This window comes from Plectropomus leopardus, chromosome 10, assembly GCF_026936395.1.
Source record: "Plectropomus leopardus strain MGB_pleo_1.0 chromosome 10, ASM2693639v1, whole genome shotgun sequence".
In the NCBI taxonomy this organism is placed as follows: domain Eukaryota; kingdom Metazoa; phylum Chordata; class Actinopteri; order Perciformes; family Serranidae; genus Plectropomus; species Plectropomus leopardus.
Genome location: NC_142185.1, coordinates 10,315,585 through 10,339,654, shown reverse-complemented (window position 1 = coordinate 10,339,654; position 24,070 = coordinate 10,315,585). Strand labels below are relative to the sequence as shown.

Here is a 24,070-nt window from a genome sequence, read left to right as displayed (position 1 = left end):
TCTGTACATTTGTGGCACTTTTCTCCATGTCTCCTTGCTAAGATAGCCCAGCTGCATTTCTCTTCTAGCTTTAAGTCACCAGTGTTCAGGATGCACAGTCCACAACACACTGTGCTCACACTGACCACGCCAGATGTTTTGATACAGATCACAACTTGCTAATGTCAAAGAGAACCAACCCACACACTAAAATTGCTTGTGTAACTTATCTGTGCAAAGTTGTTCTTTAGTTTATTAAGTGATTTGCGACATCAGTTGGCTTCATCAGTGATGATTTGGGCTTGTTATATTAAAGGGGCTGAATACTTTAAGAATAATTTATTTTTGTTTTAATTTAGATGTTGAGAAAACATTTGTTTTCACTCTGAGATACTTTTTTTGTCAGTTGAAAGGTAGAAAAAAAGAATTTGTTGCAATTTGATGCAGTTTAATAATAAAACATGATAAAAATCTAGTCTGGAGTGAATATTAAAGGCACTGCAAACACTGGAAGTGCTGTTGCGCAAGGCTGAATATTATTACGTGAAAGTCGCTGCCAAAAAAAAGTCTGTGTTGTTACTGTTGCCATGAACTTTGCAGACAGAATTTATTTAGTGAAGCTAAAATTGCCAGAGATTTTAAAGTCTTGTGTATTTGATACAAATAGTGCAACCCTTGTGTACAGCCAAGAAAAAAAGTCCCTCATTCAAAAGTGTCCAATACATCTGGTCTGCCATTACATCTGTCCATTACCTGTATCTGAAGCGTGATCCCATGCGTATGAATCCAGAGCGTGCAGAGTTCTTATGTACGGGTCCTCTCAGCCTAAAGAAAGCATGGTGCTCCACAGCACACTTCCAGAGGTGCTTACAGGCCTTGGGGTGGTCCATCCTAAACACAAAGGTGTGCTCCTGTTCTTTGCCCTGCAGAGGTGGTTGAGAGGAGATGATGAGTTGTCTGTATGATATGTGTGACGGGACAGAGTTCTGTTGTAACGGGTGTGTGTGGACAGAGCGTGATGTGGCAGGATAGTCTGACGCTAGCATCTAGTGACGACACAGTGTCACAGAGAAACTGCACTCTTTTAGACATTCCAGCAATGGGATATAATTGTTTCACTTTCTTAAGCCACTGTTATTGAAAGCAGACATGATTTACTCTCAAAACATGTGCAACAATTATCAGTGCAAGGACCCCTGAAATGCGTTCTCTCTTTTGTCTTTTTATCTGCTGCTCTCACTGTCTGTTTGTGACTAAATAGCATCTCGATAGAGAATTGAGAGGCATTTAAAGTAGCTTCCTGTGTTAAAAAAAGTTTAGCATACAGTATATAACCATTTAAGAAAGAGTTGGAAAGGAAAAATGTGCATGTGTGTGTCTATGTGTGTGTAGGAGAATGGTGCATACCAGAAATACCAGAGGGGGCAGGCTTCTTTATTAACCTCACTCTCAGACCTCCAGGATGGACATAAACAGACTCTCCTTCTCTCTCATATACACTTGCCGCTGGGCAGTATAATACTAAGCCTTGTTTCATTTTGATTTGGAACAAGCCTCTTTCAGGGCTCAGGTGCTGCTTCAAACTAAAAGTTTAAAGAGGAAGATTCCTTGTTTGACCATTTCTTTAAGTGATTTTTCTTTAAATGGCTTTAAATGGTTATTTTGTCTTTGTCCTGTCGGGACATGGGTCCTCTTATTATCAGTTTATAATATATAGTATTGTAGGGATCTTAAAGTGCACTGTGGATTTTTGTTTAACTGTTTCCTGTTTTTGTAAGAGGAGATAAGCGATCAGCTCATTTTACAAATATTTTAAGTATCAACATTTTAAGTATCAAATATTTTGCACTTCACAGAGGACAGCAGCTGAAAGCAGCCTGTATTCACTGTGGTGCTGCATTTTTATTCTTGCTGCAAATGTTTGTTGATTGTGAATGACAGATATGAACAGCTTGCTACACAATCAACAAAAGCTGTGTATTTAGACAAGAATTGTCATATTTTCACAAAGGTCTGCAGTGTGATTGGAAGCTACTAAGCACACAGATGGACACAAGGGAGGGTGACAATGCGATTGGAGTGATTTGAGGAGTTTCTGTGCACATTTTAATACTCTTTTTTTTGCCATGAAGCTGTGTCACTATTGGAATCTATTGTTACCGAACTGTCTCCCCCCTCCTCTGCAAAGCTACAAACCACAGATGATTAAGATTTTCTTTCAAAATCATTCACAAAAGCACACCTGCATAAAGTGCTTATGATTCCATTCCATAAATAAAAGCAATTAACTGCTAATACACACAGACATACACATTTGTATGCCCCTTCTTTGAATGGGTGCAGTTATGGACAAGTACAGTACATTCATTATAATCACTGTATGTAGCATTGAGCATTGAGAACAGGTCATTAATATACTGTTATCAAGAGGGCTTACTATGGGTGATTGAATATATGTTTTGCATTTTTAACATTCCACTGCATGGTGAAAATCTGAGTTTATGAGCTCATGCTCACCTGGTCATCATCCTCCACTACCACAAGCGTCAGTTTACTCTTCTTGAAATCCAGACGAGTGATCTTGGGCCTGTAATAGTTTAAAAACACACATGTGCAACACAAACAAACACACACACACAGAGGAAGGAATCATGAGAACTTAAAGGTGTTTCTATAAAGCATTTAACTACATATTTCAGTAAATTAGGATGTAAGCAAAAATACCAGAAGAAGAGCCCTATCTTAGTTTCTCCCTCAAACACCAGAACTCCAGTAGGTGTCAAACCCAGACTGTACTCGTTACCATCTCGTGCCTACAGGGCAGATATGAACAGAGAAAAGAAAGAAGAGGCACCAAAAGAAACAACATTATGACCTTTTCAGATAAATGTTCCCACACATTCCATCCATTTCCCATCTTTCATAAAGGACACTTCAAATTTAGGGTATACAGTGAGAAAGAGTGTGCTTCCATTACCTTCACCATATGCATGTCCACCCCGTACATTTCTAGCCACTTGGCTTTATTCAGGTAGTTTATTTCCGCTTGTGCTGGCATCTGACCTCTGAAGGAGAGGAAGAGAAACAAAACAGAAAGAAATGTTTGCACAATCAAAAACATAGCTGCAGCTCAAAGTGAAAAAAGAAAAATGATTTTCACAGTGTTGCTGGTTGCGACCCAAGCCCACACAGCATACAGACCACAGAATGATCCATTTTTTATAAAATATCTGCTATCAGAGGCCAGTGTATAAATGGATTCCTTCTTGCTGATTTTTAGTTTAACTGACTAGCCTTACATACAGTAGTAGATTTATTGTGAAACGCTTACCTGCACTCCTTCCATGCGTTGTATATTGCTAGCTCAACGTCCTCTGTCTGGTTGGGGACAAATCGAAATTCTGACACCAGGTCCAGATTATGTTCTAATGGGTCACAATCACCGAGCTCAGCTGAAAACACACAGACACACACACTTAGGGGCTGTAGTTGTAGACTGCATGAAGCTGTAGAGGAATAAACTGGTATTTCAGTGTGAAATTCAACTTAAAACATTCTTAAATAATACTTTTTCCTAAATTTCCTAAATTTCAAGCTTGAGAAGAGGAGCCCAGGAAGAGTTCCTGAAACTGTGGGAGTAGGTACAACAAACAAACTAATAAACAAACCATCCCTCCTCATCACCACACACAGGATTTTGTTTATAGCATCAGGTCAGGAACTGATGGGTATTTGATCTCTGTCTAGTCAAGAGGTCACACTGATTTTATCAGGAAAAAAAAGGAGACAAAAAGACTGAGGAAGGGAAAAAAAGATCTTTGCTAGATAAGAATGAGAATAGTGTTAAAAACAAGACAGTCGGGGAAAAGAAAAATCATCTCTGGCACTGTGGTGTAGAGAAATAAAACGAAGACTGAAAACCCTTAGTTGTGATTACATTTTACAGTGTTTTGGTACATAGAAGAAATCAGGGCCGCGCTGTTCAGATAGTCCAGCTGTGAGCATAGCCTCAGGATATGGAAGAGAGAAAAGATAATTTTATCCTATCCCAGCAATTGTCAGTGGACCAAAACATAATTTCGAATAAAGAAAAAAGAAGGGAGGAAGCTCAACCAAAAGAGAGAAAAAAGACAGAAAGAGTGCTGGATTAGGGGGCCTCCAAAGAGGATGGAGCACTAATGAGCTGGCATTTACCCCACAGTGACTGTGTGTGTGTGTGTGTGTGTGTGTGTGAGAGAGAGATAGAGTGTGTGTGTGTGTGTGTGTGTGTGTGTGTGTGAGGGAGAGAGAGAGAGAGAGAGAGTGTGTGTGTGTGTGTGTGTGTGTATGTGCTCAAGAGTTTGGGCACGCAATCCCATTCCATAAACATCTAGTGATTCAAACTTTGTTCCTCTAAAGCAGCATTCTCTGTATGCAGTTAAATGCTGCATTTCTAACTATTAGAAACCGTAAACATGTAGTTTAAAAGACATTTCAAGGATTACTATTTAACATTTGAGAGAAGACAAAACCCAAGCACTGCTTCACTAGCTCATTTTGAAATGGACTGTATGTAGCTATGGAAACACCAACTGCCCTGAAATTAACACCAAGTAGTCCTACTCTCAACTTTCTAATTGTAAGTTTGATAAGCAAATATTCCTTAAAAACAAGAGATAATATTCCTGCTGTTACATAGACATTTGACTAACAAAGTGATTGAACTGACAGAGTGAACAGTAGCCAGGTGAAAAACTTTAATGTCTTTTTTGTTGGTGTTGAGAGTCTAAAGTTAGACTGTTGTTACAGTCTCCACTTAGATGTTATTAACATGTTATTTTTGTCGCTATATATTACAGCATTTTCCACAAAATTTATTTGAAGGGGTCAACCATGATTTACACATATACTGCCACATATTTACTATAAATTTCTGGAGCTGGACCAACCATTAGGAGCGCTATTTGAATATACATACAGTTTGATTATATATTACATATATATTATTATATTATTATGTATTATATATTACACCACATTCTGGGAGTACAGAGCATACTCTGTGCACAGATGGAGCAGCAGTGAAAGTGAAACTTAACCGTTAATTGTGTTGGGTCTCAAAGTTTGCATACACTCTCATCTACAACAGCTGCTGCTCTCATCCATCTATCTGATCAGCTCTGACAGGACTGACAAATAAATCATCCACTCCACAACTCAAACTCTTCATACTGCTGCTGAGGAAAACAAGACTTCATGAAAAGTTCGGGGTCACATAATGGTAAAAAAGGGACACATACACACACAAAAGAAAGAAAAATGGGAAAGTTTCACATAGATTCAAACACTTATGTTTACAATATTATCAGTTTATTTATTTCAGTTAAAGGTTGATGTGGCAATTGGTAGAAAGAGAAATTCAAATATATCTTTCTAAAAAACATCTTTCAGCTTCTATTGTTGGAATCTTTATCCCACATAACCTCAGCTGATGCCTTTGAATGCAGAGAAGCATTGGCTCAATTCTGACATTCTTCCAAAAGTCTCAGTTTTACCTTGTTGAGGCACAGCTCAATTGCGATGTGGGGACATTACTTTGTTGGTTCAGCAGTCACAAAGAACAGAAACAGAAAGTAGGTCTTATGATGGGGACTTAGTCACTGCAAGTCAGAAATTACCAGTCGTCTTGGTATGCGAGTGTACCATGCTGCAATCTGGAGCTGACAAATGCTCGTCTGACTCACTCCACACTAACTGGTACAAACACATGCTATATTTCTGTTACACAGGCCTTTTGGGGCTCGACTCTGTAAAGGCGTTTGCACTGCAACAAACAAAATAATGGCAGCTATTACAGAAGTGATCCCAATTACCAAACACAGAGTTGGAGAGAATCCTAGATACCTGCTGTGCTTACCCTGTAGCGAGAAGGCAGCCAACTCCACCGCTGTCTCAAATGGACATTCTAGCCTGAAAATACAAACAGAGTAACATTAATGAGGCTAAAACAGTGCCAGAGGTTACCAAAACTCCTCTATGATCTTCACTGTTGTTATCTGGTCTCTACCACTTCCAAATATTATTCAGCCAAACAATTCAAAAGAAATGTTCCTTTGTAGTGAAAACTTATTTTCCCAGTCCACTGACTGACTACTGTTAATAATTCTGCTCTGTTCCCCATCATGTAATCCCATAAGCCTCTTATTCTGACATGGTCGTGACGACAAACACAACTACTAATGTCTCAGGGTATAATAACTGGAGAAGAAAGGCAACACAGTATATTGTCTTGGTCAAGTGATTTAATAGTTAGTTGTCTTAAATAATGGGTTCAATGACAGGACGACTTAATTAATAACAAATACAGTCCTCAACAATATCAACCATAAAGGAGCCAGTAAAAGTTGACTTGGACCAGTCAGAGCAGTGAGCAGGCAATTGCTTTTCACCTGTGATCAAGACTGAATAATCAGACTGGATAACTAATCCCAATGTGTTGAACAAACATGGAAGCATGTACCCAGAACTAGCGTCGAACACTGAAGGTTGTTATGTTGTGTCACTGAAAGAAGAAGCTACTGGTTCTCTCGGATAAAAGAGGGGAATCCTCAGGGATTGTCTAGTATCTTAAATCAAGCTTCTTTGTTTTGAGATGGTGTTTTATTGGCAGCAACGTAACTGTTGACTGTTTAAAATGTGTTACTGACAAGCCACCGCCAATTCTGTTTAATGCTAAGGCAAAAGTTAACCCTTCAGTCAGGGAGGGTTAGGGTTAGCTGGCTTAACAACTGACATTAGCAGTGCATTTTTCCATGGTGAACGTTTGAATAATCGCTTGTTCAACAAACTGAGGTGAAGAACAAGACGTATGTTTATGTTTGTAAGTTAGCGAGATAAAAAGGAGACTTGAACAGTAAAACCTAATGTGGGTTATTATGTAAAGTTTGTGGCTTTTGCGTTGTGTTTGAGGCTGCTTATAGATAGAAATGAACGCTTTCTGACAAAGTGCAAGATTTACGCATGGTCCTGGTGAGAAAGCTTAGGCCTAGATAGTGAGACCAGCCCAATCATTAGGCCAGACTTTCAACACCAAGTTATGACTGATTTAGCTTAAGACCTGGTGTAAACCCTGTTAGTGCAGCCAGCCAAAGGATATTACTTACTTGCCACTGAGGATATCTTGCTTTAACTGTAACACAAATAGGTATCTGGAAAAAAAACAAAACAGTACGGTTAAATACGGTTATGTAGACAAACAGCATACTCTGACTTTCTTCAAGGTATAGGAGATTAACAGATTCACAAAAACACAAAAACAACCTCAAAAGACCTATTTCACTGGGCTTTTAACATCAAGAGAAAGCGAGTTCAAGAGAAAGCAAGCCAAAAAACTCAAAGGTTTGTGGCGTAACTCACCTGGTAAGCTCCTCGTGCAGATTGTTCGGTTCTGAGGAGTAAAACTTGACTCTCATGTGAAGGCAGTATGGTGGGCCAACTAAAAGATAGATATAATGACAGCTGAGTAAAGGCTATCAGGCTTTACAACCACATATTCTTTATGTACTTCATTTTTAGTCATTTTAAGTCTTTTAGAGATCAGATGCACCTCATTCAATTACACAAAAACATACAATGTTCTGTAAATCACAGAAAAGTAAATTACACTTCTGTCAAAGACTAAAAAAGTATTAACAGATGGATAGCTACATACATAGATACAGATATATAGCAAGTAATTATGCATGTCTGAAGAAGGGAACAGAAAAAAGGAATTTGAGGGCTTCTGTATACTTACTTTTCACTTGCTTTTTGATACTTTTAGTAACATCGAGCCAGTGCTAAAAAAACAAACAACAAAATAACATGAAAGTGACAACCAATAAAAAACACAGCAGCTTCAACAGTGTAGAGTTGTATATAGCATTTTTCTCCACAACAATAATAACCGCCTTAATTTCATTTAGAAACATAAAATATTTATGTGTGCTACTGAATGACTGAACAAAAACTGTAGAAACAAAGTGGGCAGTTAATGAAAAGTTGAATTCTGGGAGGTCCATTGTCAAAATGCACACAGACAAAAACACAAATACTAAAGTCAGTGTTCTGTGCTTTAATTCTTCTTGGAAGTTTAAGCTCTATGAGGCATGAAAAATGCAAAGAAGAGGCGGTGGTGGTGGTGTTTGTGTGTGCATATGCAAGTTAGAGAGAGACACAGAGGAAAGATAACAGAGGAACTTGCAGCACTCTCTAGTCTCCTCTCCCCCACATTCCTCATCACAGCCCTCCCTCTCTCCACACAGCTCCCCCTCCCAGCCCTTTCACTCTGTACCTCCAACCCTCTCCTCCGTGTCCCTCCTGTCTGTTACATCCTCCCACCAGCTTTCTCTCCTTCCATGGCCTTCACTGAGTATCAGGGTGAAGGAACAGGGTCAGTGGCAGACCAATGACTTAAAACAGTTTGTCTCCGAGCACAGCCTGACTCCCAGAGTCCCATAACCAATCCCTTTAGCCCACTCACTGGCAGCAAAAGTCCCTGCCTAAAGCCTTCCTTCAAATGGGTGAATAGTGATTTGGACTGAAATCTGAAGCCTGGCTGTGAACAGCAGCCGAGATGGTAAAATGTAAAATAACTGTATTGAACACATGGATAAAACTTGATAAGCTATGTACAGTAGATATTTGCTGGTACAGTTACTGGTATAAACCATTACAGGAACATTATCTATTTCCATTTCTGGTAATATATTTTTTCAAATGTTTAAACAGTTAGTTTATCTGTTCATTAGTTGTGGGAAAAAAATTGGAATTACTGCCTCAGGGTAGTGTGTCTCCACACACCAGTCAAGTTGCACTTGCCGTTTGCTGTTCATGAAAACATGGAAGCTTCTGACACCCCCAGCAGCACAGAAGATCTACACAATCAACACAGTTTCAGGGTGGGCAACCAAAATTCACCTCACAAATTCAGTATCCAATCAAATTCTGATCTTTTCTTTCTTGTGTCTAAGTGGTAGTTTGTGCCAAATTTGAAGAAATTTCCTCAGTGACCTTGACGCTTGACCAACAAAATCTAATCAGTTCATTATTGTTAAGCGAACATTTGTGCCAAATTTGAAGAAATTCCCAAACTGTGTTCCTGAGATATCACATTCACGAGAATGAGATGGAAAGCCTGAAAATATAATGCCTCCAGCCACGGTTATCACTGGCATGGAAACAAAACAAAACAAAATAACATACAAAACCAACCCTGAGACCCAACAAATTAAGCAACCCACAACACTGCAATAAATCAAAACATTTAAATTAGCAAACTCATTTGCAAAAATAAGATCACTGTGTAAAGTGTGTCTTCATTCTTACCGGCACTTGTGCCGAGTCCATGAAGCGCAGCCCGAAGTAGTCTTTCTCTACAATGTCCAGATGGTACATGATCTGGTCAAACAGCTCCTCACCTTTGGCTTTTTTCTGATCGATGAAACACACAAGCAAACAGAAGACTTACTGAGTGACACATTACCTCCTGTAAGGTTATGGAGAAAAACACAAGTTGAATTTACAGTCTGAATACTGATACTGGTGATGATGGTCATGCACAACATAAATACTATGTAGAGAGTCCTGAAAGAAGGAATTAGCATCCAAAATCTGCAATATGCCTGCGTGTGTTGGGGTCTTCACTCTTATCATAAATGAGGTCTTCTGACTGCTTTTTTGCTCATAAACGGACTAAAACCAATTCATTTTCAATCAACCAACGAAACAATTTATCAACTCTCTACAACAACTCTAAAATAGCGTTTTAGGAGAAATCAGAAAATGTTTTGTTTTTGAAAGAATACATCTGATTTGTCTGAAGAAGTTCACAAGATAGTTGTTGGCCTCTGGCTAAAAGGTTGAGCTTATTTTTATCCACCTCTCCAAAATATTGTTGAGAGCACAGCTTGGTTTAAGTGTACACGCTCTTATCCATGTTTCATGGATTGAATAGAGAGATGTGAGAAAATATGAACATAAAGTACTCAACGTTTAGATAGGTGTTTCCCTTCCTGACAAGGCTGTACCAGTTACTGCCTGTGTTTTGCCTGGGAGATCTCTCCCTCACATGTGCACTCAGTTACTCTCTCTAACACACACACACACACACACACACACACACACACACACACACACACACACACACACACACAGACAGACACACACACACACACACTTTCAAACCCCACCATGAGGCACAGCAACAGGGTTGCCATAGTAACGGGGGCTGAAGTGCCCCAGACGCCGAGGAGCTGAGGGAAGTGGGGTGGCTGGATACATCATGTGATCATCTGGCTCTGTGCGTCCTTCACTATGTTAGGAAAATATGCCATCCCAGATCAGTCTGCAGCTGCATTTTTTTTTTTGCTTTTCTCTCCATCTTTTTTCTTAAATTATTTCTTCAGCCAAATTTGTTTATGTGTGCATAGATATTATCTGTAACATTTTCACAAGAACCAAAACATTCAGAATTTACTGCCTCTTTGAGTCATTATATAAAGCACTAACAGAGTCCCCACGTGAGATTCAGCGAAATGACTTTTGGCATTCATGTGACTGGCCTGTTAGTTAAGTCCAAAAGGTATCCCCTCAGTAAATTACTGGGATGTATAAGGATGTTGTTTTCTTGTTTTTTGTTTCTTTTTATTTTGTTGTTTTATGTGCACTTTTTTAATGGTATATCAAAGTTATAATATGGTTCCCTTTTAAATGATCATTAAAATGCTGTTTCCTACGTAATTTAGTGTAGTTCACAGAGCTCCAATGCACTCTGATGGTGATGTTCAAGACTTTAGCATGTCTTCTCCATGTGCAGCACTATTTCTTTCAGCTTGTTGTCTTGTCTTTCATTTTTAAGCTAAAGTAAAAAAAAAAAACACACACGTGCAAAATGTTACCCAGAGAAGTCAGGGATGTAAAAATAATAATAATAATAATAATAATAATAATGAGAAAAGAAAAGGGGCATCAATGCTCTAAAAGTTTCCCTGTGTGTCTTACACACACTCTCCTCGCTCTCTCACACAAACACACACACACACACACACACACACACACACACACACACACACACTCACCCCAAGAGAGCTCCTGGGCAGCTCAGGGGGGCTGGCCCCATGCTAGCTGGCATAGTTGACGAGGCATACCGCACCCCTACAGTACCCAGGGAGAGAGTACAAAGGACTCATTGTGTATGTGTGTGTGCATGTGTGCTTCACCCAAGGCCTTGTTATACCGCCTGCAGTATTGTTCGGCTGTTTGCAGTCTTTCTGCCTGCCCGTGAGCATACAGCTCCGTCTCTCAGACACTGTGTTTGAGTTACAACTGCAGTATTTGGCTGATGCTCAGATCTACAGCAATTAACAAGTCCATGAACACAATCTACCTGGAAATGCATCCATTTTCAAAGGCCATGACAAAATATCTTTAGGGTAGGTGAAAGATCATTAAAAATCATTATTTTTATGCACTTAGCTGTTCATTTAGAGTATGGCTGTCCAAATTGGGACTGACTACTCCTTCACCTAGAATTTCTGGGGTCTTATTTACCCAACACACTGTAGAAGAAAAGTTAAAGCAGGCATCTGTCTGTCCTCAATGATGCATTTACTCACATGCCGAGTCACTGTGAAAATTCCGCTCATCCAGTATTAGAGAAAAGGTGACCGCACATCCCAGCAAGTCATCGATGCTTGTTTTGAATTATTGCGATCCAGTTACAAGCTCTAAATGTTTGGTTCTTGATAATATTTTAATAAGTGCTGACGCTTTCATGGCTGCATTGCACACAATGTCACATTTACCAATAAAAAATGCTGTTGGTATTTTGTGAACGTTTGATAATTAAGATAAAAGTCAGCAAGTCAAAGAATTTATGAGGTATTTTAACATGGCTGCACATTTACACGAGTGAAAGTTACTCAACCAGAGCTCAGACCCATAAAAATGTGTTGTATATTCAACCTATATTACCCTTCAAAATGGCAAAAGTCACACACACCCCCCTCACCACTAAAGTGTGTAGATTCTAGAGGGTTTTTTTCCATAATGTGAGCCGTTTGTGTAATTGTGTGCTTAATTTGTGTATGAACCTCTCGAGTGGAGCACTAGAGTATAAACTGACAATCAAGTTGTATCGTATCATATAGTTTACAGGAAAAAAATAGAACCCAAATACAAAAGTATACTAAAATACTGCAGTTGGGAGTTGATTGAAGTTTACTTAACATATTAACCCATTACTGTCCTGAGTGGAATTTCAAAATGTCCTTCACAGCACGTAAAGAATTACCTGACCTGGAATTTTTCAAACTGGTCAAAGTATGAGGCTACAGCGCAAGTTTTTCTTAACTTTCTTCTTTCAGTCGTTAGTCACAAGGGGTGTAAAAATGTTCCACATGCAAATTGTCCAGACACTTATAAAATAGATTTAAAAAAAAGAAATAATAATCCTCTGATATATGTTGATATTGTGCACAGCATAGAGGCATTTTACATTAAATTCCTTTGTGGGATTTAAGTGACAAAATATTATGTCATCTCCACCTTGTCAGTGTTGAGCTGTACTTTTATCAACAAAATAACTTCATGTAAAAATAAATAAAGCTTGCATGTGCTTCTTGATTGGTCTACAACAAGAAAAATAAGGCCGCAGGGGTGACAGTGTGGGTGGTGTGTCGGGTGGGAAGAGAAAGATAAAGAATAAAGACAGGGAAGTAAATACATTTAAAGGAAGGAATGTGAATCATAAGGCTGTGTGGATTTATGTTTGGACATGGAGGCTACCAAACAAAAGTATCCCAGTTCCCTAGGAGGAGTCACGATGGGTGGCCTTACATACTAGTGACACAGCCAGTAAAGCATGTGAATGAGCCCTATTCAGTTTTAAATTGTGGCAATCTATTTACAACCACCTGAACATCTGAAAAGAAAAAAAAACTGCACTGTTAAGCAGGGGGTCTCACAAATTTATACCAGCTTGAGTTTAACTGACAACTCTTTAACTGACACCTGGCAGCCTCCAAAACCCTTTCATGGAGTTAAATGCTTAACAGTGTAACAGAAGTCTTCTTTTACACCATATTTACATACTTGAAGTAAAGAAAGACTGCCAGCAAAAGGCAGTTATGTGCTAACTTTTCCACAGTCTGTTTAACTAAATGATAAGCATGGCTGAAACACAGACAGTGGCAAGCTGCAATGTTTCCCTGTAAACCTGCACAGCTTCACTCTCTACTGTCAGAGGAGTTCAGTTTTGTTCCCTGTGTTACCCAGAGCATTTAGGAGCAGTTCAGACAGAGTAGCACAACAACAACAACAACAACAAAACTCAAAACTATCATGTCCCCCAAGTGCGGATATACACAAGTTACCTTGAATCAGTTCTATGAACTAATTAGGCACAATGCCATTGGACTGCATTTCCCAACTGGGTCCTGCTGCGAGTAACAAAGTGCATTTTGATTTAGATCTTCCAAAATAGAGCTGAAAAAAAGAAAACTCCTAAATTAGCAACTCCACATTACACCAGGGGAGGGTAGTAACACATTTCAAGTAACGCATATGAATAAAAAAGGTTTTTTAAATTTTTTTTTTAAAGGAGTACTTTGCATGTTCCTCCCTTAAAACTGTACTTGTAAGACAATACTTGACTCGGATTGAGTCCAGAGGGGGAGAGCATGCAAGGAGCACCTCTACTGCAGATGCTAAGTTGCAGCTGCCGCTAAGAAAAAGAAGTGCCACTTGTCTTTTGACCATGACGTGATGATGACGGAGCAAAACACAGAAGCAACAGCAACTTACAGCAACAATCTCTGACTACATTTGGCCACACTTAAAACACCAAAATCTAAAAAAAAAGACAACAGTTGCATGATGCGATGCGTGATGTGCCTCCTGAAAAACACCAAGATCTACTCTTTGAAGAACTAGTCTCCAGGAGAGGTTGAAGTAAGTTTCACGTGCTGTTACTGTACGTGAAAACGTAGATAGCTGTCTGACGTTAGCATGTTCATTTTTCATGCGTGACGTTTGTCTTTAATGCTATGGTGAGGAAGACATGGTTTTTTTCACTTTTATATCACTTTTATGTGAGAGGTTAAACTTTTACTTGAGTATATTTTTTCAGTACTCTACTCGTTACAGCATTATACACACATACACAAACTACAAACAAATAGTGCCTTGAAGACAAAAAAAAAAACCCAGACATCAACAATGTTTAGCACATGCACTTTCTCCTCTATTACCTGAGAAAAGCCAAAAATCTGAGCATTATAGAATGATTGAATGGTGAGGCAAATGTCATGCCTTAAACTGAGACCACTGGTTTCAGATAGCACTACAGCATCTGTCAACACATGCAGGCTCCAGCATAATGAAGGGCAAGAATACTGAGCTAACAGAGACGAGAAACTTTGAACTATATCTGTCTGAGTAACCTTTAGGGAGGAACGACCAGACTTAAGAAATACTTCACCCACAAAAAAGGTAAAAAAAAAAAGCATCTGTTAATCAATAAGTCATGCTGTTTTGCATTGAATTTGTGCAGAAAACTTTGTTTTTCTTCCATACCTCCATGAAAAACCACAAACATATTGATTTAGTAATTGACTGGGGACCACATTTAAGAACACCAAAACTGAATCTAACATCTGTTTGCAAACTCTCACACAATCCGGGCAGTATAATCCAAGTCTCATTTATCCAGTCATATGCTCAGTACTTTCCAACCCCTACCTTTTTTTTAAGAAAAAAAATGCATGTGTTTTTTTAGTTACCAAGCATACAAACTGCTAAGTTATGTAAGAGTTTGTAAACAGACATTGTAAACAGACATTTTGGTATAGCTTTACTGTTGCTGAATATGGTTCCCAATTAATCACAAAATCAGTATGTTTGCTTTTATTCCCATGAAGGCCTACGAGTAAAAGTTTCTTTCAAGAATTCAAGATAACAAGGCATGACTAACTGATTGATGAATGGTCATTTTGTGGGTAAAGTATTCTTTTAAAATATCCGAGTGGGACTGTCTACTTTTGAGATGTTAGAGAAAGACAGTCAACAACATTTTAATGAATACAGACTGTTGCATAAAACATACTTAGTGGGTTTGATCTGTTTTGTCTGTGTTTATTTCAACAATATTCTCTATTTAATCTTCAACCAAAAAGTATCTTTTTTAAGTAACCTCTTTAACAGTTCTTCCCTGGTTGTGTTAAAATGCTGTCAGTGTTGTTGTCATGAGTACAATGGATATCTAGATGGCAAACAGAGCAATGCCCCTGACTGGGTCTTTGTTAATGTCCTATCACTTACAGATAGATGGATGATAAGACAGGGTTTACAGAGGCTACCTAAATCTGGGGGATGGGAGGCACCGAACAGATCATTTTGAAACCTAACACAAGGCCAGGGCTCTGCAGGAATGCATTCAGAAATCTACTTGAATTTTAAAACATCCTTCAGGCACACACTGCAAATGCCTGAGAGTTTCTAAGGCATGAAAGCACTAGTGCAAAGTCAGTTAAATCCATCAATACGATTGGAAATTTAAAAAAAAAAAAAGACATCAGTGAAACAGCCTTGTAAAAAATGCAGTCAAAGCAAATAACATTCCACTAGAAGAAAGACTGAGTAAGTCGTAACTCTGCACACAATACTGAGCTGATAGGAAGGATTACATGTTAATGATTTAGCAGCTCTTACACTTGAAAAAAAAAAAAGTATGACATCACTTCATTTAAAATAGATCCATGCTTGAAAGATGTGCAGAAAAAAAATGCCTTCTTGCCCAATAAGCTGGTATGGAATTCTCGAAAGCTGGTAAACTGGTATCATTTATCACATCTTAGTATCACCGCTTGGTCTCAGGCATGAGTAATGACGTTTATGTAGAGAATGCTCTCGTTTAAATAAAAAAAAATCAAAGGAGAAATAAAAAGCTAAAAAGTGTTTTGTAGTAAACCCACAACATTTGGAGTTAAAACTAATAAAACAGATAGTAATAATGAGAAAAATTATTGTGTCTGACACATCTTCCTTATATTCATGCCAGACAGACAGATTTCAAGATAAGATTGAGTCATAGGGGACAGTTAGACACAAGATTGGCCTCACTGGAATGCAGCAGATTTGACACATGGAAACACAAAGTAGCAAAATCTGCGAGCCGAGCAAAAATAAAGATCACATGATGGGGAAAAAAAAATCCAGATATTTAAACCCAGTGGTTCTAAAAAAAAAACAAAACTTTTTAACACAAAAGTAGACATGACACTTTTTCCAAGAAGCTTTGTGTTTGTCTAAAAATAAGTCAATACAGTGAAAATCACAACATGAGAAAGAAAAAAAGAAGAGAAGAACAGGGGAAGAAAGACAGTAGCACAAGAAAGGCATGGGAACAGTGAACCTCTGCTTTGTGTCCTCTTGGTGATGAGCCCTGAATGTCATGTGACGCTGTCATGTGATTAAGTGTGTTCTCTAGAGAGGATCATGGAATTACAGGTGATCAGCAACACTACCACACACCCACACACACACCCACTGTGGGTTCAACAGGAGTACTGCTCCACTGGCACAGGCGCACAACGGTTACTAGTACGGCTCTTGCACTTCACGTGAATACATAAACTCAGTTGGTTATGGTTGATGCACATATGACACCAATTTCTTAGAACATTTAATCCATTTGCAGTGAGTTAATTGTCTTATTAACATCATCAACAGTATTTACACTTAATGGACAAGTACAAACACAGGGAGATCCATTAAAAGACACAGTCTATGGCTTTACATTTCTGTTCAAAAAGGATGCATTTAGTATGTGTTTAATAAGTAAGGCTGAGTCTTGCTCAAAACTGTTGGTATAAGTACCAGTATGCATACCCTGAAAGTTACACTGATAGCAATGGAGTACTTCATTCGATATCCATAATGTTAATGGGATGGCGTGTGGTTCAACCATACTTTCAAACGTTTCGTTGGGAAATCAGCACACTGAAGAGCCAAATCTGTCAAAATACACCCCGCATGACTTCACCATGCTACAGACTGTACATATGGATTGTAGCTGCTGCAGCTGTGGGAATGTGAGCTCCACACTGGGGACAGTTGGGAGTTTGCTTGGCGGGACACACAGTGACAGCATTCACGCATTTGCATCATATGGCTAACATTACCTTAGGGTTATTTAACACTATTTCACACTCCTCTTTGCAGCTGCGCACATGCAGGCAGCAGCACAGAGGGAGAGAATGAGCAAAAAGAGAGAGAGGAGACTTTTTGATGGTGACTTAGTATTGGGTTATTTCTGTTGATAATTTTAAGGTAATGTGTACCGATACTTAGCCCTAATACTAAGCCATCCTACCCAGTTAAAAAATAAACAAAGCAAAATAAATAAAGTGGGTGAGCATAAAAACCAAAGCAAATAAATAAAAAGAATTTAAAAAACGCAGCTTTTTTTCTAATGCCTGAAGTTTTTCCTTCTGGAAGGCCACTGATGTGTCACCACTGGCCAAGGATTTACACTCACAGAATTTGGCTTTCCTACATTTAAACTAATGCTGCATTCAAATGGAACCAGTGCGCTTGTGTTTACAACATGGGAAGTCGTGTGCATGAAGTCGCTAACTAGGAGTTCTCAGAAAATTTCCACTTAGGAGGCTGTGAATACCACATGAGGGGGCATTCAAATGGACTCTTCTTGTACACACGATAAACACCACATCATTAGAACGCAGCATCGTGTACTTGAAGATGTGAACTTGTAGCTCTCAAAAAATTACCACTTATGAACCACTTACTGAATACCACATGAGGGGGGGCATTCATACGATTTAGACTCTTCACATTAGATGGTAAACATGACCCCATTTGAACACAGTATATACGTATACTCAATCTTGTGCAGCCACTGTGAGTTCTTAAAGGTTCTGTGTATACTGCATAGTTGTATTTTGCAAAATATGTATTGTGACTTATGACTTTGAATTCTTTTATGTGTTTAAATAAAGACACACACAAACAAGGACTTTTCAATGTGCTGTAACTCTCAAGAAAACTGTTAGTTCAAAAGTCCTTCCAAATGATGTGACTCCCTGCTGCTCATTACAATCAAGTGTAGAAGAATGCACAACCACAAAGTGACGGCTGGTGAGATCAACAAGCATCTAGATGGTGATCACTGTTAACCACTGTCACCACAGAGTCATCATGAACATGCACAACTTAAAAGGCTCGAACTCTAGAAACAATCCTTACCGGCAGGTCAACGCTGACATCTGTCCCGTCCAGTAAGGATACACGGCAGGTGATGATAGACTTTGCATCCCCTGCAGCAGGGATGTGTGTCGTGGCGCGCTGGGCCTCCCGTAATCGAGTTTTCTCTGCATGTTTCCGGATGGAGCGTCGCCCCAGCGTCCTGCGCAGGAAACTCAGCATGATGGGGGAGAGGGAAGGTTACAGTACCACACCTGAAAGAGAAATGAGTGGATGTTGGCACATATATAAGAAGTTAATCTTGTATTCATGAACTATGCCTTTGGAATTGTAACACACGAACGTTTGTAATATAAAACAGTGTCTATGTATGAAATACATAAGTAGGGTGCAAAATTAACACCACCCACAAGCCAAATGCAGCTACAGTATACAGTATGATACATTTGCCTCAATTACCAGCCTAAAACAATAAAAATAGTGGCTGGTAAAATCTGAACACCCATCAGCCATATGGTCGGTTGACAAAAGTTAATTTTGCACCCAGCATATTACAACCCCCATTTCCAAAAAAAGTAGGTTGTTGAGTAAAACCTAAATAAAACAGAATGTGAAGATTTGCAAATCCTTTTTGACCTACATTCAACTGAATACAGTACAAAGACAATATATTTTATGTTCAAAATTATTATTATTATTATTATTATTATCATCATTATTATTGTAGTTATTATTATTATAGTTATTTTGTTTTTGTGGTGGTGGTGGTGGTGGTGGTGGGGGGGGGTAGTAAATATACATTTCATCTGAACGTGATACCTGCAACACATTCCAAAAAAGTTGGGAAAGGGACAGTTTACCACTATGTGGCATCCCCCTTTATTTTAAAAACACTCAGTAGATGTTTGAAAATACTAATTGTTTAAGTTTTCAAAGTAATTTTTTCCTAATTCTTGCTTGATATATGACTTCAGTTGCTCAACTGTCCAAGGTCTCCTTTTTCATATTGTGCGCTTCATAATGCGCCACAAATTCCAAGTGGGAGACAGGTCTGGACTACAGGCAGGACGGCCTAGTGCCCACACTCTTTTACTACCAAGCTGTTGTAACACGTGCAGGTTGTCGCTTGGCATTGTCTTGCTGGAATAAGCAGGAGCATCCCTGAAAAAGACATCATCTGGATGGTAGCATATATTACTCCAAAACCTGTGTGTACCCTTCAGCCTTCATGGTACTTTACAGATGTACAAGTTACCTATGCCACTGATATGAACACAGATACTGGCTGACAAACTTTGGCTGAAACATTAAAGTAAATCAGTTTGAACATAAAATATTTCATCTATGCACTGTGTTCTTTAATGCCAATTTTCTATTAACTAAATTGTTTCTAAAAACTGAAATTGAAGGACAATTTAATTATGCCCAAATGTGTATTGTAACATAAAACATTACTTTTTTGTCCTGTAAAATAAAAGTTATATTATTTACATCAAATGTCAGAAAAACAACACTTTTAAGGAAGACAATGACCATATTATATTATCATAAAGGTATCTATTAGGTTTGTGGGAAATTAGTGGGAGTATTAGTGTTAGTGGGAAATATATTTCATTTCTGGCCTGTTTTCTGGACAATTTTGTGTTTCTCAATATGCATGTGACATTCCATCGCTTGGATTCCCATCATGACGAGTTTAAGAGAAGGATTTTTCATGCTTAAGGATTTTTAAGACTTAAAATAATAGTAATTTAGGTAAATTTAATACCAATTAAGGCTTTATTTTTAGATTAATTAATTCAGTTCCTTTTAAGACTTTGTAAGGGTCTGCTGGAACCCTGCTCAGAGCATAAAAGCATGAGATGTAATTGTGTTGCATTGCTTTTGTGCATGTCAGCTGGCAGGTAACTAGTTATCCACCATTAATACATACATGAAACAAACAGGTGCACTTTTTTGTTAGCATTACCATATTGTTTACAACATAATCTTATATTCTGTGTCCTGACGAGGCAACAAGCTAACGTTACTATTATTTGGTCTTAACTTTTGGTCTTATTAGCTACATGGTTATTCTGTAAACTGTCAGGTGACAGACCTGAAGCTAAATGTTGGCTAACCAAGATAACGCTAGCTTTCATAGGCTAACAGGTCAAAAATCGGAAGTAAATATTACATTAACAGATATCACTTTATCTACAGCAACTCGGCTGGGAGAGGAGGAGTTGATTAACCACCTCACAGTTACTTTGGTTATCAATAAACTAAAAGGTAAACTGTTGGATGCGACGTGAGCTACTTTAACGGCTGTCAGTGTCATAACGTTACTTTAACGCAGCTAATGTTAACCGAATATCAAACTTACAATATTAAAACCTTCTGTAGTTAGTTACAATTACTATTAAGCAAGCTTTACTCGACAAATACGAAAGCAAATGATATTTTTAAGACAGACCTAACAGACTAAAAATGAAATTTAAAAAAAGTTAGCTAATAATAGTCGACTGAAAAGATGTGTAAACTGGCTCGCTATTTGTGTTTTCAGGTCAGCCAGAAAAAGAAACCCTGAGATAGGCTGTCTCTCCGTGCTGCCAAAACCCCTCACAGCACTCGAAACGTAAAGACCGGCTAGAAAACTTCAAGTGCGTCTGTTAAAATAATATCAATAAAGCAAACAAATAAATAATTTAACCATTAGCTTCACAATTTTACCCACTTGAGGCCTGAGGCACCTGGAGTAAGAAAAAAGCAACAGGTGTGCGCTTGTTTAAAAGCACGAGCTAACCGTTAGCAACGCAATACACAAGACTCCGACCACACAAACGTGTTCCGTACTACAAAACAAACGCCGCCTTTTGCTCAAAAAGCTGCATCCGACATACACTTGCTCCGCAACCACTTGTGGATCGGTGGAGGGCTGGATAAAAGCATACTCACAGAAACCTCCTCGGGTGAATTCACAGTGAAAGGACGTCCTCTTGCATCGTAGACGACTAAACAACAACCTCGCACATTTCCATGGTTTGTATCTTGTTTCTCTTTCTTCTTTTCTTCCCAGTCTGTTACCTCTGCGGGATGATTTTCTCTCCCAGGTCCCAACAAAAAGTAGGAGGCAAAGCTCTCCTCAGGATGTGACGTCACGATAAATCCCTAACAAAAACGTAATTAGCATTTTTAAAGAGACACGCCTCTTTGTTTGAGCTTGTTACTTTTTTCATATCGTTTTCTTACCTTCTTAAAACCACACCTAATTATATACTATTTTCAGTTATGCTGTCATTTATTAATACAGGGCCAGAGAAAATAAGGATGCTAATCAATTATACATACAGTCACGCTGCACACACTCACACATTAAAATAAGAATAAAGCCATAAAATAATCGCCATGCCATTCATAACTTACAGCACAACGGCAACTTACGGCACGCGGACCAAATCTGGCCTCTAAAAAAATAAAGTGATTCAGTTGGTTTTGTACTGTTAGTAAACATTAGGTGCCAGAGTGAATAAAACAGCATAAAAAATTGTGTTTATTAAAAAAGCTTCAGTGGAGGAAACACCACACCCCCCAAAAGAGATTATAGCTAGGCTCCTCATATCATAAAATCTTAGAAACGTCCTAAAATCCATGAAACGTTCTAAAATCCTACAGATGTCCTAAAATCCTAAAAATGTCCGAAATACTAGCAACTTTTTAAAGTCAGAGAAATGTCCTAATATCCTGGAAATATCTTAAAAAAAGAGACACGACCTAACATGAAAAAAAAATCCTGGAAATGTCCTCCAATCCAAGAAACATCTAAAATCATAGAAACACCCTTAAGTCATAGAGATGTCCTAAATCTTAGAAACTCCCTAAAATTATACAAATGTCCTAAAATCCTACATTTCATAAATCCTAGAAATGGCCTCCAATCAGAGAAACATCCCATAATCCTAGAAACATCTGAAAATCCTACGAATGTCCTAAATGTCTTAAAATCCTATAAGCATGTATGGGGCTGCTGGGACTGGCCCCTGGCATCCTGTCATTTTACAAAAGTGGCCCCCAAGCAAAGCAAGTTGAGTTTCCCTGATGCACAGTATTAAGGCAATCGTTTGGAGGATTTGCCTTAATCATTTTCTGAATTAGAGCCATACTCTTGTCACCATTACACAGCAGCCCCCCCGTCTGGTTGTTTTGGGAATAATGGTTTTAAATGTGGCTATAGCGGCCTGTTTGACTTGTGGTTCATTTGGGGTTTTAAGGGCATTAAGCCTGTAAGGAAGTAAGGAAGAGCACAGTGTGAATTAAACTTTTCTGTTTGTTTGATAAATTAGTTTCCTGCCACTGACAGCAAGTATTTTAAATGTTTTTAGTGTCTTTTGGCCCTCATATCTGTACTAACTCTCATCTCATTAATTGCAAATATGACATATTTGTGACAAAAAACAAAACAAAACAAAAACCAAATAGGTTTCTTTATGGATGCTAAACTATGTAAACAAGCTATATTTCTATGTGTGTAGATTGTGAAGAGCTGCCTGCAACAATATGGCATGACTAATAAAATGTATGTGAATAGCATTCACACTGCGTAGACACAATATTGGGCCTTCTTCCAAATTATAGAATTATAGAATAAAATTTCACAATCACACATTCCAGGCCTCGCAAAGTCATGAAATTAGTCAAAATCATTTAACTTTTTTGAAAAATTCATGGAATTTAAATTCAATGTATAATACAAAATGTAATCTTCTGTGAAATAATCTTCTGTGGATAACCTCCCATGTAATTTAACCTATTTAACCTAAGCAGATTGGTTGGATTTCTTTCTTAAACATGGGAGAAGAGGAAATGCCCATTTGGCAAGAATGCCCCACAGATTGCAAATTAGTAACATATCACAAGAAAATTATCTAATTTTTTTTTTTTTAAAAAAGAGGGAAAGATTATTACAAAATTGTGCAAAAAAGAATATATATATATATATATATGTATAAATTTTATTTATAATTGTAATATTTTTACATTTAAAGTTGCCACAGAAAAAAAATACAAAGTATATTTTCTTGTTTGTTTCCTTGTTTATTTATGTATTTTTGTATTATAAACACATTTTCCAGCTAGCTGAAAATTCTGTTTGAATAGAGTTGAATCTGGTATGTTTGAAAAACTCCAGGCAAATGGGGCGAGAAAAATAAAATTATCATGGGTGCTTAAAAAGTCTGAATTTAGTCTGTGAAAATGCAAATAGTGCCTGCATTTAAGTCAGCCTCCTTGTGTGACTGTAGCCCTACAACACCTTTAAAAACAAGCACTACTGTACCTCAGAGAGTGTGGCAACTGTCTTTTTGTGTGTGTTGCATTTACACAAGTGTGAAAACTGTGTGTGTTTGCTCCTTATCATTACAGAAGGCACAGTAGATGCATCCTTTTTTTTCTGCACTGGTGCTTTAATGCACAGTAATAGCTCCCATTGTGGCCTCTGGCTCAATAATAACATTATAAAAGGAGTTTCAAAGTACCTTTTTCTATTAAATCATCTGACATTATCATAAATCTGTAGGGAAGCGGTTTTGGTTCTCTAGAAAACCTCTCTGTCAGAGTTTTTTCCTCACAACTCAAAACCTATTTTCTTTTCCCTTACTGTAAATTTTTTCTATGCATTACAGAGATTTAGCACGTTGGCTTCCTCATGCGATCGATGGCTTCACTTTGTGTTTAAATCTCAAATTTAAAAAACCAAAAAAATAAGTGATTCTGGTCGAGGTCACTGGTGCCATTTTTCTCTTCTGCTCACTCGAACATTTTACCCAGCCTCACTTTTACGGTGCAGAAAAGCAAGGTGATCGGACGCCACGTC

At 38.2% G+C, this 24,070-nt stretch overlaps 1 protein-coding gene across 6 annotated transcripts in view; it reads right to left on the bottom strand.

Moving 5' to 3' along the window:
• epb41l5 (erythrocyte membrane protein band 4.1 like 5) overlaps positions 1–21,347 on the bottom strand; it is a 45,625-nt gene extending 24,278 nt beyond the window's left edge. For all 6 annotated transcript variants that reach the window (XM_042494251.2, XM_088083028.1, XM_088083029.1 and 3 more), the window contains exons 1-12: positions 21,157–21,347; positions 18,262–18,473; positions 9,325–9,429; positions 7,754–7,796; positions 7,375–7,453; positions 7,122–7,166; positions 5,876–5,928; positions 3,311–3,431; positions 2,957–3,044; positions 2,704–2,792; positions 2,497–2,566; positions 733–902 (exon numbers count right to left, since the gene is read on the bottom strand). In XM_042494251.2, the coding sequence (XP_042350185.1) occupies positions 733–902; positions 2,497–2,566; positions 2,704–2,792; positions 2,957–3,044; positions 3,311–3,431; positions 5,876–5,928; positions 7,122–7,166; positions 7,375–7,453; positions 7,754–7,796; positions 9,325–9,429; positions 18,262–18,441 (1,043 nt within the window). In that variant the 5' untranslated portion in view covers positions 18,442–18,473; positions 21,157–21,347. The remainder of the gene's footprint in view (positions 1–732; positions 903–2,496; positions 2,567–2,703; positions 2,793–2,956; positions 3,045–3,310; positions 3,432–5,875; positions 5,929–7,121; positions 7,167–7,374; positions 7,454–7,753; positions 7,797–9,324; positions 9,430–18,261; positions 18,474–21,156) is intronic.
• Between the last annotated feature and the right edge of the window lie 2,723 nt (positions 21,348–24,070).